At 44.3% G+C, this 15398-nt stretch overlaps 2 protein-coding genes across 2 annotated transcripts; both read left to right on the forward strand.

Moving 5' to 3' along the window:
* The first annotated feature begins 5783 nt into the window (after window positions 1–5783).
* Window positions 5784–9309, forward strand: acta1a (actin alpha 1, skeletal muscle a). The gene is made up of 7 exons (XM_056281105.1): window positions 5784–5798; window positions 6622–6761; window positions 7196–7520; window positions 7640–7801; window positions 7924–8115; window positions 8240–8421; window positions 8776–9309. Exons 2-7 carry the CDS (start codon window positions 6633–6635, stop codon window positions 8917–8919), a joined length of 1134 nt encoding a protein of 377 aa, XP_056137080.1. The 5' UTR covers window positions 5784–5798; window positions 6622–6632; the 3' UTR covers window positions 8920–9309.
* Window positions 9310–11742: 2433 nt separating this feature from the next.
* ccsapa (centriole, cilia and spindle-associated protein a) lies at window positions 11743–15109 on the forward strand. Its single transcript, XM_056281120.1, has 3 exons — window positions 11743–12109; window positions 12317–12654; window positions 14933–15109. Exons 1-3 carry the CDS (start codon window positions 11743–11745, stop codon window positions 15107–15109), a joined length of 882 nt encoding a protein of 293 aa, XP_056137095.1.
* Window positions 15110–15398: the final 289 nt, after the last annotated feature.

Genomic DNA, 15398 nt, shown 5'->3' on the forward strand with positions numbered 1-15398 from the left:
ATTTTTCCCTTTTTCTCCCAATTTAGTGGCCAATCGATCCCTATTTTAATTCAAACACCCACCCTCGTACTGCATGCGTTCGCCAACTGCATCTCTCCGGCCGGCAGTCTCGTGACAAGGCGACTCCAGGCCGAACCACTGCTTTCTCCGACACACCCAGAAACGCATTCATGTGACGAACACAAGCCGACTCCGCCCCCCTCCCGAAGACAGCTTTGCCCATTATCGCTGCTTCATCGAGTCCGGCCATAGTTGGATCTGACGAGACCGGGGCGCGAACCCAGGTCCCCAGTGGGCAACTGCGTCGACACAAAGCCGATGCTTAGACCGCCACACCACCGCGGACCCAGAGTTGGACTATTTTTAAGTAGTTGCTAAACAGCATCATGCAAGCTAGCTAGCTAGCCATCAATAAACAGTCTTGTGGCAGGCGTCCAGGTAGCGCAGCGGTCTATACCGGTGCCTACCAACAAGGGGATCGCCAGTTCGAATCCCCGTGTTACCTCCGGCTTGGTCGGACGTCTCTACAGACACAATTGGCTATGTCTGCGGGTTGGAAGCCGGATGTGGGTATGTGTCCTGGTTGCTGCACTAGTGCCTCCTCTGGTCGGTTGGGACGCCTGTTCAGGGGGGGCTGCAGGGAATATCGTGATCCTCCCATGCACTATATCGCCCTGGCAAAACTCCTCACTGTCAGGTGAAAAGAAGCGGCTGGCGACTCCACATGTAGCGGAGGAAGAATGTGGTAGTCTGCAGCCCTCCCCGGATCAGCAGCGGGGGTGTAGCAGAGATCGGGATGGCTCGGAAGAGTGGGGTAATTGGCCGGATACAATTTGGGAGAAAAAAAAGTAGTCTTGTGAACTCGGGGCAGTGCCCCTTCGACTTCCTGAGACTCGGCTAGGCTCAGAGAGAGGGCACTAAAACTCTTGCACTGAAAAAATGACGCTCCTATCATTAATACTCCACAATAAAACCTGTCTGACTGAATTAATATCATTGGACGGGATCATTTTGATTGTTGAAGCAAGTATGGAAAATGAACGATTGCTAGGATCCCCCTCCCCCCTTTTCTCCCCAGTTGCGCTTGGCCAATTACCCCACTCTTCTGAGTTGTCCCGGTTGCTGCTCCACCCCCTTTGCCAATCCGGGGAGGGCTGCACATGTCTCCACATGTCTCCTCCGATACATGAGGAGTCGCTAGCCGCCTCTTTTCACCTGACAGTGAGGAATTTCACCAGGGGGATGTAGCGCATGGGAGGATCACGCTATTCCCCCCAGTTCCCCCCCCCCGAACAGGCGCCCCAACCGACCAGAGGAGGCGCAGCGACCAGGACACATCCGGCTTTCCACCCGCAGACACGGCCAAATGTGTCTGTAGGGCCACCCAACCAACCCGGAGGTAACACGGAGACTCGATCTGGCGATCCCCGTGTTGGTAGGCTCCAAACTAGGCGTTCTCAACCTTTTTGAGTCGTGACCCTCCCAAAATAATCAGGTTGGTGTTCGCGATGCCCCCCCCCCAAATAGCACTGGGACATTTAACTCATAACACCCTGATGCAAATACATTGATTGCTCATCGACTGTCTCCCCGAGACTGTTCAGGGATTACTGTCATATAACACATGAAAACTACCTAACTCACACAAGAAGACCACTGCTTTGCCCACAGACAGAACAACAACTAACTCAATTTTGGCTTTATTAATTATTTTTAGACTTATTGAAATACCTGCACCTCATGTGCACACACTTCTCTCACAAACACTCAATAACATCTATTCTAAGGCAAATTAGATCCCTGGTACAGATGATGTAATATAGAAACAATTCCCCGGTCTATCCATCCATCCATCCATTATCCGAACCGCTTATCCTGCTGTCAGGGCCGCGGGGATGCTGGAGCCTATTTTTTCTCCACAACCATCTGGTGACCCCCGGAATTTATCTCGCGACCACATCGGGGGTCCTGACCCCCAGGTTGAGAACCAATGCTCCAAACCACCACTTTAGGGGCAAGACACCCTACAATTCACCCTGTAATGTCTCTCACATAAGGCTCATAAGTAATGTAAAAGTTGTGGTTTTGTGAGCCTACGGCCTTCAAAGTGCATTATGGTTTTGATAATATTCCATATTATACATATCACTTTTATAAAAAGCCTGTGTCTTATCATGTAACAAAGCACATCTGTCAGTGTGTTTAATTCTATCAACTCACGTAATAATTTCAGGGCAGTGCTCCTTTAAAACTTAATCTATGTTGTCTGTAATCCAGCTCCATAAATCTGACACCTAGATATAGATATAGTAGTTATCCGTAAGCAGTTGAGTAAACACAAGAGAATCTACCGGCTCTGTTTTAGATCGCAGGGTCATTGTCAGAGGAATTCTGTCGCAGGCCTTTGGCTGCAGCTGTTCCTCTCTGGTTTGGGTCCTGCCTTCTTTCCCTCTTGTTCTCACAAACTAGACCATGACGGTTTCACACATTGTCCATGCCAGTCACCGAGCTGTCAGAGGGGAATCACAGCCCTCATTCCAACGCTGTACGGCCTCTCATTTTTTTTCCTCTTCTAACTCTGTCCCCAGTAAAATGATCATCTAAGGCATCGACTTCTGTTTGCAGTGCGTGTTATTCTGGGCCCAAGTCAAGTTTATTTGTATCGCCCAAAATCCTAAGGTAGTCCCAAAGGGCTTTACAATTAGTACAATATACAACAATATATGACATTAAGATACTCTTCTATCCTTGGAATCAGGAAAAACTCCACAAGGAACACCTTATTAGGGAAAAAATATGGCAGAAACCTCAGAAAGAGCAATAGAGGAGGGGCGGCATGGTGGCCCAGTGGTTAACACTGTCGCCTCACAGCAAGAAGGTCCTGGGTTCGAACCCCGGGCTGTCCCAGGTCCTTTCCATGTGGAGTTTGCATGTACTCCCCGTGTCTGCATGGGTCTCCTCTGGGTGCTCCGGTTTCCTCCCACCATCAAAAAGACATGCATGTTAGGGTTAATACTCCTGCCTCTGTCCCTGAGCAAGGCAATGGAGAGAAGAACTGGACTTGATCCCCGGGAGCTGCAGCTTCCAGTGTGTGTGTGTGTGTGTGTGTGTGTGTGTGTGTGTGTGTGTGTGTGTGTGTGTGTGTGTGTGTGTGTGTTGGGATGGGTTAAATGCAGAGGATGAATTTCCCCACAGGGATTAATAATATGCATCTTATCTTATCCCTCTTCCAGAAGGGACAGACATGCAATAGGTGTCAAATGCAGAAAATACACAAAAATTACAGAATTATAATGTAACATTATAGATTACACACAGAGCGAGGTAATGTAGAAGAACACGTACAGGTAAAATGCATAAAATTTAGCAATTTTTTTTAAAATTTATTTCTGATTTTTCCCTTTTTTCTCCCAATTTAGTGGCCAATTGATCCCTATTTTAATTCAAACACCCACCCTCGTATTGCATGCGTTCGCCAACTGCACCTCTCCGGCCGGCAGTCTCGAAGGAGACGCCTCCCCACTTTCGTGACAAGGCGAATCCAAGCCGAACCACTGTTTTTCCGACACACACAGAGACGCATTCACATGACGAACACAGGCCGACTCCGCCCCCCTCCCGAAGACAGCGTTGCCAATGATTGCTGCTTCATCGAGTCCGGCCATAGTCGGATCTGACGAGACCGGGGCGCGAACCCCGGTCCCCAGTGGGCAACTGCATCGACACCAAGCCGATGCTTAGACCGCTACGCCACCGCGGACCCAAAATTTAGCAAATTTAAACGTGCACAGTGCAAGGCAAATTTAGTGAACCTGTGACCATCCAAGACGACATCGGGAACCCCACAGATGCGGTCAGGAGCCGGAGGGTGTGACCCCGCGCCACAAACCCAGCTCTGCTCAGTGGGGCCCTGCAGAGAGAGTAAACGTCACATACACACAAGAGGCAAGGCAGACTTCCCCACAGCATTCACACACAGAGAGATAAAGAAGACGTGAGAAGTGATGAGAGTGGTGCCAAAGTTGTCGTAGCTAAGACAAACAGTATAAAAGCCATTTTAAACGAGAACAGCGCAAACGATAGGTGGGACTGTGATCAAGGGAAAACAGGACGCATCACAAACAGGTCAAAAGAGATGATCCAGGGTCAAAGGAAGACGATGTGTCCTGGAAAGGGAGACGAGACAAGACAGAGAGAGGGGGACAGGCGCACAACGTTGGGGACACATGTGCTCAGAGATGCAAACAGACGGTTGGGACAGTGCGATGCATTCAGAAAGTTTAGGAACATTCTCGTCGGCAGGACAAAACCAAGAGATTACTGCTGAGACCTGCAGTTACAAATACATTGAGACCGAGACCCTCCCATAAGAGGATAGTTGTGACAAAGCTCAGAAGGAAGTCAAACTACCAATAAGCACCTAAAAATGTTTGGATGGGGCTGTCTAGATGAAAACTGCAAAAATATGTTGTCTTGCACACTCAACAAAGGCCTATAACGTCATTTGGCACAAAGTGGCAATTTTGAGACTCCTAATGGGCATTTTGGAGATCTGCCTAAGCATTTCCATAGTAAAAAAAAAACAATGTAGCCTAGGATGCTAACATTTTTTGACTATATTTACATAAAATTTGTGGAGACGACTGATAATTTATTGTTGTAGCTCCATGGCCGCACATTGCCCGATTGGTAAAACTGCCTTAAAACATCAGCGAACTGATAAATTAATAAACAGTTATGGTGTGTGTGTGTGAGGGGGGGGGTAGAAGACTTGAATGAATACTTCTGAGGAGGAGCCATCCAATTTGAATGAACTAGGCATTGCACTTATATAGAGAAGTGTATGGTTGATTGTGTGTGGGGGGGGGTAGAAGACTAGAATGAATACTTTCGAGGAGGAGCCATCCAGTTTGAATCAACTAGGCATTGCACATATATAGTGAAGTGTATGGTTGATTACTGTGTGTGTGTGTGTGTGTGTGTGTGTGTGTGTGTGTGTGTGTGTGTGTGTGTGTGTGTGTGTGTGTGTGTGGTCAAAATGCCATACACGGGCCATAGACGAGCTCCGCCGTGGACTCTCCATATATGGGCCGTCCCGCGCGCCACGCTGCGCGGCGCTTGAGCGCGTGCCGCCGCCGCTCCCGGTCCGACGACCAAATATGGTGGGAGGGTGTATGGATAATGACTCCGTGGGAATACATGGACATTCCGAATGGTGGTCCGCGGCGGCGGCGGCGGGGGGTTTGCGGGATGGTGTCCGCTATATATATATATATGGACCCTGGTAGTCTCCGCCACCTCTCAGCTGGAACCAGAGCGCTCTGAACTCCACAAGCAAACAAACCTGTGGTAAGTGGGATAAAAGACACCGTCAGGGTTTTATAATGGAGGGCAGGTGAAGAGTGGGTTTATTTCCCTGAGAAACATCTCCACGGAACCTTTGCTTCTGTTAAGTGAATGAAACAGATGAGCGTACTAAAGTCAAAAGTTGCGCCGGTATTCTACATTTGCCACCGAGTGTGTGAAGTGTGTACTAAACTCTTTATAAGTCGGTAAAGTGTGTTCTAAACTCTTTGTACCGATTAAGTTGTACTATCAATTGGCTAACTTGGGTTCTGCCGCTCCTACGTAATAAATGCGGCAGACAGTACAGCAGTGGCTGGGGGAATAAATCGGTTGCTAGGCGAACGTTACAGCGCCCGTCCAATCAAACCCCACTCACTCAAATATTGAATCGCGCACGCGCCTTAAAAGTTCCAAACGGTCTAAACTGGCATTTTTCTCTTTTTGTTCTTCAGGTAGGTTTATTGACGTTGTTGCTGTTAGTTTAATAATAATATAACGTTACCGTTAGCTATTCGTTAACGCCACCGACTACATTTCCGAGCGCGTATGTGTTAGAATTTAGCAACAGCTGTGTTGTGTTAAGAGCGAGTAAAAGTACATTGTGACGTGATGCATGCGCAGTGATCCAGGTAAGAAAACCAAAGAGGGTTGAAGCAGACCGAAGATGTCCCTTAGCTGAGCGATGAAACGTATCTTGTCAATAAGCGCTGTCGTTTATTGTCGTATGATCATATAGATCTAATCTAGGTTACCCCTCCGCCCCCCCCCCGAAAAGAGCCCGTCTAAAGTGGATTTAGTGAAACTAAGCAGCAGTTATATTAGGAACTAAATCAGACGATAGTCACTATCACTGGATGTTTTCAAAGTCGAATCGGTAATCAGATTTAACGTTTCACGTCTAAAATCCTTAAAGACGTCATAATAAATGACTAATATTGTATTTTTTACACCTTTATCCAAACTGTTGTCGTTTTCAGTTATCTCAAGAACTGTAAGGGGGTGGTATGGTCCTCATTAATATTCATGAGCTGACCTTTGAGTGACAAGTACACGCAGGGTTCATATGATTTGATCCGATAGGCTGAATGTAAATGCACGTGTGTCTGGTGACATCACGAGACATAATAACATAACATAATAACTTGACATAATATTTTCCATTATCCACACGAGTTAGAATTGCAGTTTACACTACATCAGGATCAAACTGGTGATGTCGGATTATTGCTTAGTCCTTCTGCTTTACAGAAAACTATTATTTTCTGGTTTCTCTAGAATAAGCCAAGATGTGTGACGACGATGAGACCACCGCCCTTGTGTGTGACAATGGCTCCGGCCTTGTGAAGGCTGGCTTTGCTGGAGACGATGCCCCCAGGGCCGTGTTTCCTTCCATTGTTGGTCGCCCTCGTCATCAGGTATGGATGAGCCGCCTCACAGTCTGTGATTATGGTAATCAAGAGTTGATGTATAGCCTGCATTTCTGTCTTATCTTGCATGCACTTGGTTTCTACGTGTTTACAGACAAGAACATGTGGGTGCTGGAGCTTTGATCATGATGCACCACTGTGTTGTTGGCTTCCTGTTAATGATCAGGGACTGAAACCCTACTGTGCTCATATCCCACCAAACTGAAAACAAGAACAAACAAACAAGGAGGAAAGATCTATAAATAACACAATAAAGTGGAGTTTGACGTACCATTGATTTTACACCAGCAGGATGAAAGATAGCAGTTGAAATCAAACTGTCGGACAGCTTTCATATCGAGCTCTTGATTTGATATTTGGTGATAATGTGTCCGCTCAGTATGCCATATTTCACCAGGTGTCTTTTCTTTGGTCCCATCCAGGGTGTGATGGTGGGTATGGGCCAGAAGGACTCCTACGTTGGTGATGAGGCTCAGAGCAAGAGAGGTATTTTGACCCTCAAGTATCCCATCGAGCATGGTATCATTACTAACTGGGATGACATGGAGAAGATCTGGCACCACACCTTCTACAACGAGCTGCGCGTGGCCCCTGAGGAGCACCCCACTCTGCTCACAGAGGCGCCCCTGAACCCCAAGGCTAACCGTGAGAAGATGACCCAGATCATGTTTGAGACCTTCAACGTCCCCGCCATGTATGTGGCCATCCAGGCTGTGCTGTCTTTGTATGCCTCCGGTCGTACCACTGGTGAGAACTTTAGTGCACAAATTACATGCGGCTTGTATGCCCACATATGCTACAGACCATATTTACAGAGCTGCATTTGTAACCATCCCAAAATTGAGCTTGTGTGTCTCTACTCTCAGGAATTGTGCTGGACTCTGGTGATGGTGTGACCCACAACGTACCAATTTATGAAGGCTACGCTCTGCCCCATGCCATCATGCGTCTGGACCTGGCTGGTCGGGATCTAACTGACTATCTCATGAAGATCCTCACTGAACGTGGATACTCCTTTGTCACAACCGGTAAGAACTTTTTTGGGTTTTTTTTTTCACAAAATATCCTCGATTTTTGTGAATATTGCAGTTGGTATGTACACTTTGCATTAATTTGAACCTTCCAGACTGATGGTAATGTCTCATTTTAGCTGAGCGTGAGATAGTGCGTGACATCAAGGAGAAGCTGTGCTATGTGGCCCTGGACTTCGAGAATGAGATGGCCACCGCTGCATCCTCCTCTTCCCTGGAGAAGAGCTATGAGCTCCCCGACGGTCAGGTCATCACTATTGGCAACGAGCGTTTCCGCTGCCCCGAGACCCTCTTCCAGCCTTCCTTCATTGGTAGGTATACAGAGTTGCATCGTTTTTAAGGCCATTAAAATTATAGCCAACAATATCAATTACTGGTGTGTAAATCTGACTACGGTGGGATTAAAATAAAACTTGTGACTGTTAACCTGGACAGGTATGGAGTCTGCTGGCATCCACGAGACTGCCTACAACAGCATAATGAAGTGCGACATTGACATTCGCAAGGACCTGTACGCCAATAATGTGCTCTCCGGTGGTACCACCATGTATCCTGGTATTGCTGACCGTATGCAGAAGGAAATCACTGCTCTGGCCCCCAGCACCATGAAAATTAAGGTATTTTTGCACAAAAGGCACACCCCAACTTTCTGACAAATTAACTGGATAGGTTCAAATGAAATTGTGCTTTTCCACATTGCACATTTAAACACTGAACTCATAATTTCTTCCAATTCATTCATTTACCAATTAATCTTCATCTTGCAATATCTATATATATTTAATCAGTCAAAAGCTCATTCCGTCAATGAAGGAATACAGTTACCTGACAAATATTACAAACACCCTAACTTGTTTCATAGCCTATTAAACAATCTAGAAAGTATTGCTGTCACTTTTCAAAATCTGCATATCTCTTTGTGGAATGAGGCCCTTAAACTGATCATGATTTCCTTTTCTCCTGTGCTACAGATCATTGCCCCACCTGAGAGAAAGTACTCCGTCTGGATCGGTGGCTCTATCCTGGCTTCCCTGTCCACCTTCCAGCAGATGTGGATCAGTAAACAGGAGTATGACGAGGCTGGCCCCAGCATTGTACACCGCAAATGCTTCTAAGCGCAATGCCTCCATCCCATTCAGGATCCTAACCACAGCTCAACGTAATTGTTGTTAAAGGACTTTTTTTGTTGTTGTTGCCTATAATGTTCCATTGTGTTGTTCACTTGTGTGCAGCACAACTGGAAAGAACGTCACCATCAGGACGCGTGCAGAGGAACACCCACGTCTTTGAATGTGAAATCTGTACATATTTTATTTATTGCGTGTTTTTGTGTAGGATGTGTGAGTTGGCTTACTGTCTGTTATGGGATACAGAGGGTGCTCACAGGCTCTCTGGTTAACCACTGTTGGCCCCCAGGCACTACACACACAGGCCTACTCGGACCAACTCAAACAAGACCAAAAAAGACCAAAAAGATACAAGAGAACAAAGAAAATAAAAGCATTCATTTTCATTTACGACTATTGTTTATGCTCTCTGAGTGTGTTTCAGTGCATTTGTGCAGATTGTATCTAATGGTATCCCAGTGTGCTGCTGTTGAAAACCATTAGCTAGACAAACGGAGTCTTGTTTGGCACGTATCGAAGCGATAGTAAATTTTATAATACACTTAGAACTTGGATGCCACCATTATTTATGGGGCTACTTCCAACACAAGTTTGAAATGCAAACAAGGAGCTCAAGTTTAAGAGTACAAGCCATTATCATGTCTCAATAAAATGTTGTACCAGACTAAATAACGTAATGATTTAGTAATCCAACAATGAAAACACTGGTAGGTTATATATTCTCAGGAGGATATGTCAGAAATAATTCACATATATGTTTTATATGTGTCTGTTTCTTGGGCTAAGGTATTGACATGCACCACCACGTTTTACCACGCAGGCCCTTCTAAAGGCCCTTCGAGAGTGCATGGGGAAGAGAAAGTGCCTTGGAAATGTAATGAATTAATTGCTGTAAAATTGCCAGTTGTTGGTTAATCTCCTAAATGACAAGTAAATTCCTCATGGTCTATTAGAACAGGTGTCTGAAATTCAGATTTGACCAGAAATGTAAAGTGTACCAGAAGTGTAAAGCGCTATATAAAATGCAACTTGATTGATTGATTGATTGATTGATCCTTACGTCAATCCACTTAAAATCAACATTCTCCCACTATTAAGGACAAACACAGTCATCATTGAAGTCAAAGTGTATTTTCGTTCGGTCAAAACACTTTCAACCACTTGATATGGATGACTGTGAGGGTTGTTTTTTTTAATGGTAATTTATATTTCTAGATGTTTTCACGACTTAAAACAAATGCAAGAGATGGAAGTGCAAATGACATATGGGCGTATCCTCCAGTTATTAACACACATTTTGATTCGGGGACCGGATAATAACGTGTGTCTAGACTCCAGATCTTAACACATCTGCTTGCAGGTCAGATGTGGAAAGAGGATTTCAGATAATAGGCCTACCTGTTGCCATTACCGCTCGTACGCCACCGACCGGAGCCCACGGCGCGCATGCGCAGTGCGTTCACTCCGTCTCCACAAGAGGAAAACGCCTAACGCTTGACTCGCTTTGCGAGGATTTGGGAGGCAGCCGAGGGGGGGACGTGGCTGTCGAGTGGTTGAATGAAGGGATGTTCGGGATGGAGACCGGAATGATGGTATAATTAAATCCCCTGTGATGGAGGTCCGGGTGAGTAAATGATTAGCGTTACCCTGCAAAGCTCTGAACCTCGACGATAATCTGGCCGTGTTTACGAACGGCGCCCGCAGGTGAAGGCGACGCTGGCCAGCCTCATAAATCCATGCAAATATTCGCTCATATGCGTATAAGCGTGTATATAAGCCCATATGTGATATTCGGAGATATGTTTTATTGTCTCCTGGATAGGAAAACAAAAAAACAAAAACAGCGGTGACAGCTACACGTCTGTATTACTTTTGTCTTCTAACTGGGGCTTTAAAAAATCTACTCCAGCCGAACCGTGTCATGCTTTAAATGCGGAAAAATACCCGCGACGAGGAGCCTGAAGTGGGCTGTTGTCAGAGGCTGCTCGGGTGTAGGCCGGCCAGCAGGGCTGCATGAATTATTCAATTCAATTCAATTCTCTTACTTACACACACACACACACACACACACAATCACTGGCCGGGGTTTAAACTGCAGCACAGGGGATGTGGATGACCCGGGGCCTTGCTGTTATGGGGTGCATTCAAAACAACGCGGAATTAGTAGACTTGACAAGCAATCAACTTGTAAATAAAAAAAATTAATGGCAAAAAAAAAATGGTTTGCTCGATAAATATCCCACCTCCAGAAAGTCATTGCGTTATAAGAAAAATATGTAATACATATTTCAGTGTGTGTGTGTGTGTGTGTGTGTGTGTATAATAAAAATCTGCACTCACCCTCGTGCATCTCAGCGAGAAGTGTATTCTGTGCTGCATATGTTTAATATATTTATTTGTGAGCAATATAAAGCGGTTTCCTATGGGCACCCATGGTTGTTTTGGGGTTTTGTTTGTTTTCATGTACACAACATGAACGTGTGCAATTGGAAATTTTGAGCTTGGAAGTTCCACGTTGTCTTGAATGCATCAGTAGTATTGGCCAGTGTGGTTAGTATGTGAGGCGTAGACCCTTTGGTGCTTAGTTTTCATAGGTTATCTATTCTTAAGGCCTAGCCTATAGATGGGCTACACCTAGTTAACTGGTGGCAAATAATCTGAAACATAACCCAGCAAGCTGCACCAACTCCTTAATGGATTGCAGCAACTCTGTAGTGAAATTGTCGCATTTGATGAGACAGCCATTGATATACTATACTCTCCTCCCATTTTCCAAGTGATTCTAGGTAGACACAAGCAATAGCAGGAAGAATGGTGACGAAGAAAATCAGGACGGAATACATGAAAAAGTTCAGGGACCCTAAATGGGAGACCTTTTCCAAATGTTACGAAGACTCGTTGAAGTACCGATTAACCAGGAGAGTGATGGAGCACTCTCACAAACCGTGGTTCTGGGAAGGCTGGGACAACAGGTCCGATTCCAGCGGGATGTCCACTCCTAGACTGATGAGAAACAAAGTTTCACCCCTGTCTGTTAAACCACCTACGCATTTGGATATCAATCCTGAGACGTTACCAGAATTTAAGGCCGCGCCTCAACCAAAGCCTCCTTTTGAGAACAGAGAGCCAGAGGTAGAGGTCAGAGATGCACCCGTTTTGGACGCAGCAGGACCCACAGGTAAGCAAGAATAACGCTTTTAGAGAAATATGTTTTTTTGTTTTTTTACGATAGGCCATCCTGCAGATGAATATTAAGTCTTAATAGCTGATTTATTTTGCCTGATGGTTTTTTTTTTTATTGTGAAGTATTTTCCCACAGCAGACATCCTCACAAAAATGTTTGCATCTATCTCTCTCTTTCTCACTCATGCACACACACACACAGGAGATGGTCTGAATGACCCTAATGTAAGCTCAGTGAAAGAGGTTCCGAACGCCAGGGGACCACCAAGCATCCTAACAGATGACGGACCAGCTGACCCGGACTCATCTGATGAAGACCCTGTAAAACCAGAGCCCAGATGTCATTACCGCCATCGGGCTCCTCGCTCTGAACCAGGAACTACGGATAGTTCCCATGATGACAAACCAAGGTCAGTTCGGAAGCCTTCAAGAGCTAAAAGCCAGCCTCCAGCCAGCACCAAGGAGAAGGAGAACCGGCGCCCGTCCAGCCGATGTGAATGGGCAGAGCAACACCCAGAGAACAGGAGGACTCCAAATGAGGTGTGTGTGTGCGTGTGCATAGGTCTACCTCTTAACATCACTCACCTCAGTGGTAAAAAGCATTTCTCAAAGCCAAGAATTCTGAACTTCGACACTTAAGTCCTCATGTTGCCCATTCTCCCCAGGTTCTCTTGACATTCAGATAATTCTTCACCAGAGCATGAGCACAGAGAAAACAGGTTTAAAAGTAGGTTACATTTTCAGGTTTTATTGATAGCAATGTAAAGTTGCCCATACTAGTAATTTGCATTGGTGGCATGCTCAACATAAAGACACAAGGACATGAACATGTCATTATAAGAACCATCAGAAGGTCTCCGTCTAACTAAGAATATCTTAATATTTACGCTGGCACGTTAGAAACTAGGGAATAATTAGTATCTTTTTGTGCAGAGTGCAAAAAGTGAGAACTAACTAAAAAAAAATCAAAAGATTTTCAGTGTACACTTTTAACAATAGTTTGGAAAAAGTAAAGTAAACCTACTGTTTATACCAAGGAACACACGTGGATGAACACGAACCAGTGTTATGAAAATACACCCAAAGTATTAGTAAACAGCTATTTTTACATTAACAGACCCTTTAGAGTTATTTTTTCCTTAACTGAAAAATAATAGAGATTATATATATATATATTTAAACTTTGTTAAAAGAAACACGCAATGGTAGGGAAAGTGCTCAACAAATGAGCAAAAATAATCCAGTAAGTCAAGTAAATTTTTTATGAGACAGTAAAAGCCTGTTTCATGCCATATTGCTTATTATTATTATTATTGCTTATCATTATTATTATTATTATTATTGGACAGCTGATGCTTGCTTATGGCATGAAACAGGCTTGTACTGTCTCATCAAGAATTGACTCACTGGATTATATATATATATATATATATATATATATATATATATATATCTTTGTTAAAATATCCAAATAATATTAACATAACCAAATAACATTAAAACAATATTAAAATATCCAGTGATTGACAGCTGATGATTGCTTATGGCATGAAACAGGCTTGTACTGTCTCATCAAGAATTTACTTGACTCACTGGATTTTATATATATATAGAGAGAGAGAGAGCAAGAGAGAGAGCGTTTTTTCCGAAACCATCAATGGTGTTGAGTGCTCGACTAATGAGGAGCGGAATATCAGCGGAATTAGCAGCGGATGAGTGCGAGACGCACGAAACAGGCCTGTACTGCTATGCATTAAAATCTTTTTTCCTGTATCCATGTTGATATATATATATATATATATATATATATATATATACAGTGCATCTGGAAAGTATTCACACCCCTTCACTTTCCCACATTTGCAATATTTCAGTTTTTTATTTTTAATAAATTTGCAAAAATTTCTACAAAACCTTTTTCACTTTGTCATTATGGGGTATTGTGTGTAGATTGATGAGGGAAAAAAAGGAATTTAATCCATTTTGGAATAAGGCTGTAACATAACAAAATGTGGGGAAAGTGAAGGGGTGTGAATACTTTCCGGATGCACTGTATATATACGTATATATATAGTTTCTGTTGAAATCCATTAGCCAGTGAATCTTGTGGTTCCCGTTCATCTTTATTTGCTACATCACCACCTAACATCTTTATTGACATATTGAGATTGACAAGGCACTTTCTGCAGTCTCCTGTCAGTCCTCCACCTTCGGCGTTCTTTGTACTTTGGGTGCTAGATGTTAAAAACAGAATAGTAAAAAGGACAGGAGACTAAAAAAACACACTGAATAGCTGTTGTACCTGTGGGAATATTGGTGAAATCTATTTCTATTAAAAATGTAGTAATAGATGCTTACAAAAGATTAAGTATATGGACACTCTTATGTGCATGTGTAGACATGTACATGCAATATACTGTGTGACCAAAATGTGATGTCCCCCCCACCAACTTTCCAACCAAGTCCATGCTTACAACAGTACTCTTATCTGTTACTCATACTATTGTTTATCTAGAAATTCAAAAAATTTCTCTACTTCTGCATTCCTCTCTAGTCTCTCAGGGTAGGAGTTTCAGCTAGATAGCTTAGAGGTAAAATACAAAAAGTACAGAGAAGTTTAATTCACCTATCTCAAGCACTTCAGCAGATGAGAACAACCTTATGTACAGGACACCGGAGACACGTACCGATGTCATTCAATACTGGCCCCGCTTATCATTAATAATAAAACATCCGTGTGGTTTTCAGATGCAGGCTCCTAGCTTGCTGACCTCCTTCACCCCCATGATTTCTTCTTGTGCATGTCTTTTCCACACAGAGCCGCACGTCTGACATGTCCATCCAGACCAGGCGAGAATCGGTCAAGAGGGGTTCCAACCTGGAGCAAAGGAGGGCACGTTCGGCGGACCTGGAGAAGCTGAAGTCCGAGCTGACGGTGGTAGATGACCGCTGGATGACGGAGTACATGCGCTGCTTCTCTGCCCGCCTGAGGTAGAGGGAGGAGGGGATCAACAGATTACTAACTGTTGGCCATTTTGAAATGCCGCAGCGCCACGTGTCATCTGAAACAGGCGTCACAGCTGTCAGTTTTTCTGAAGCAAAATTGAAGCGGGGGGTCAACTTGATCGATGTTCTTTCTACATGTCAGTGTTCTAGATATGCTAAGGTTGGCGTGGGTAAAAAGTGTGTAACTGCGAGTTGAGGTTTTAATTTTCCTTACTTGAATTGTGTGTCCGTATCCTTTAATGTGTCAGGTTAGATTCATGACATTTGACCCTTAACAA

Source organism: Lampris incognitus, chromosome 5 (genome assembly GCF_029633865.1).
Source record: "Lampris incognitus isolate fLamInc1 chromosome 5, fLamInc1.hap2, whole genome shotgun sequence".
Classification (NCBI taxonomy): domain Eukaryota; kingdom Metazoa; phylum Chordata; class Actinopteri; order Lampriformes; family Lampridae; genus Lampris; species Lampris incognitus.

Bases quoted from the DNA above. Each gene is read 5' to 3' on its own strand.
- acta1a (XM_056281105.1), top strand. From the start codon at position 6,633: ATGTGTGACGACGATGAGACCACCGCCCTTGTGTGTGACAATGGCTCC. The intron at 7,802-7,923 runs GTAAGAACTTTT...GTCTCATTTTAG, and splicing joins ATACTCCTTTGTCACAACCG to CTGAGCGTGAGATAGTGCGT. The intron at 8,116-8,239 runs GTAGGTATACAG...TAACCTGGACAG, and splicing joins CTTCCAGCCTTCCTTCATTG to GTATGGAGTCTGCTGGCATC.
- ccsapa (XM_056281120.1), top strand. From the start codon at position 11,743: ATGGTGACGAAGAAAATCAGGACGGAATACATGAAAAAGTTCAGGGAC. The intron at 12,110-12,316 runs GTAAGCAAGAAT...ACACACACACAG, and splicing joins GGACGCAGCAGGACCCACAG to GAGATGGTCTGAATGACCCT. The intron at 12,655-14,932 runs GTGTGTGTGTGC...TTTTCCACACAG, and splicing joins ACAGGAGGACTCCAAATGAG to AGCCGCACGTCTGACATGTC.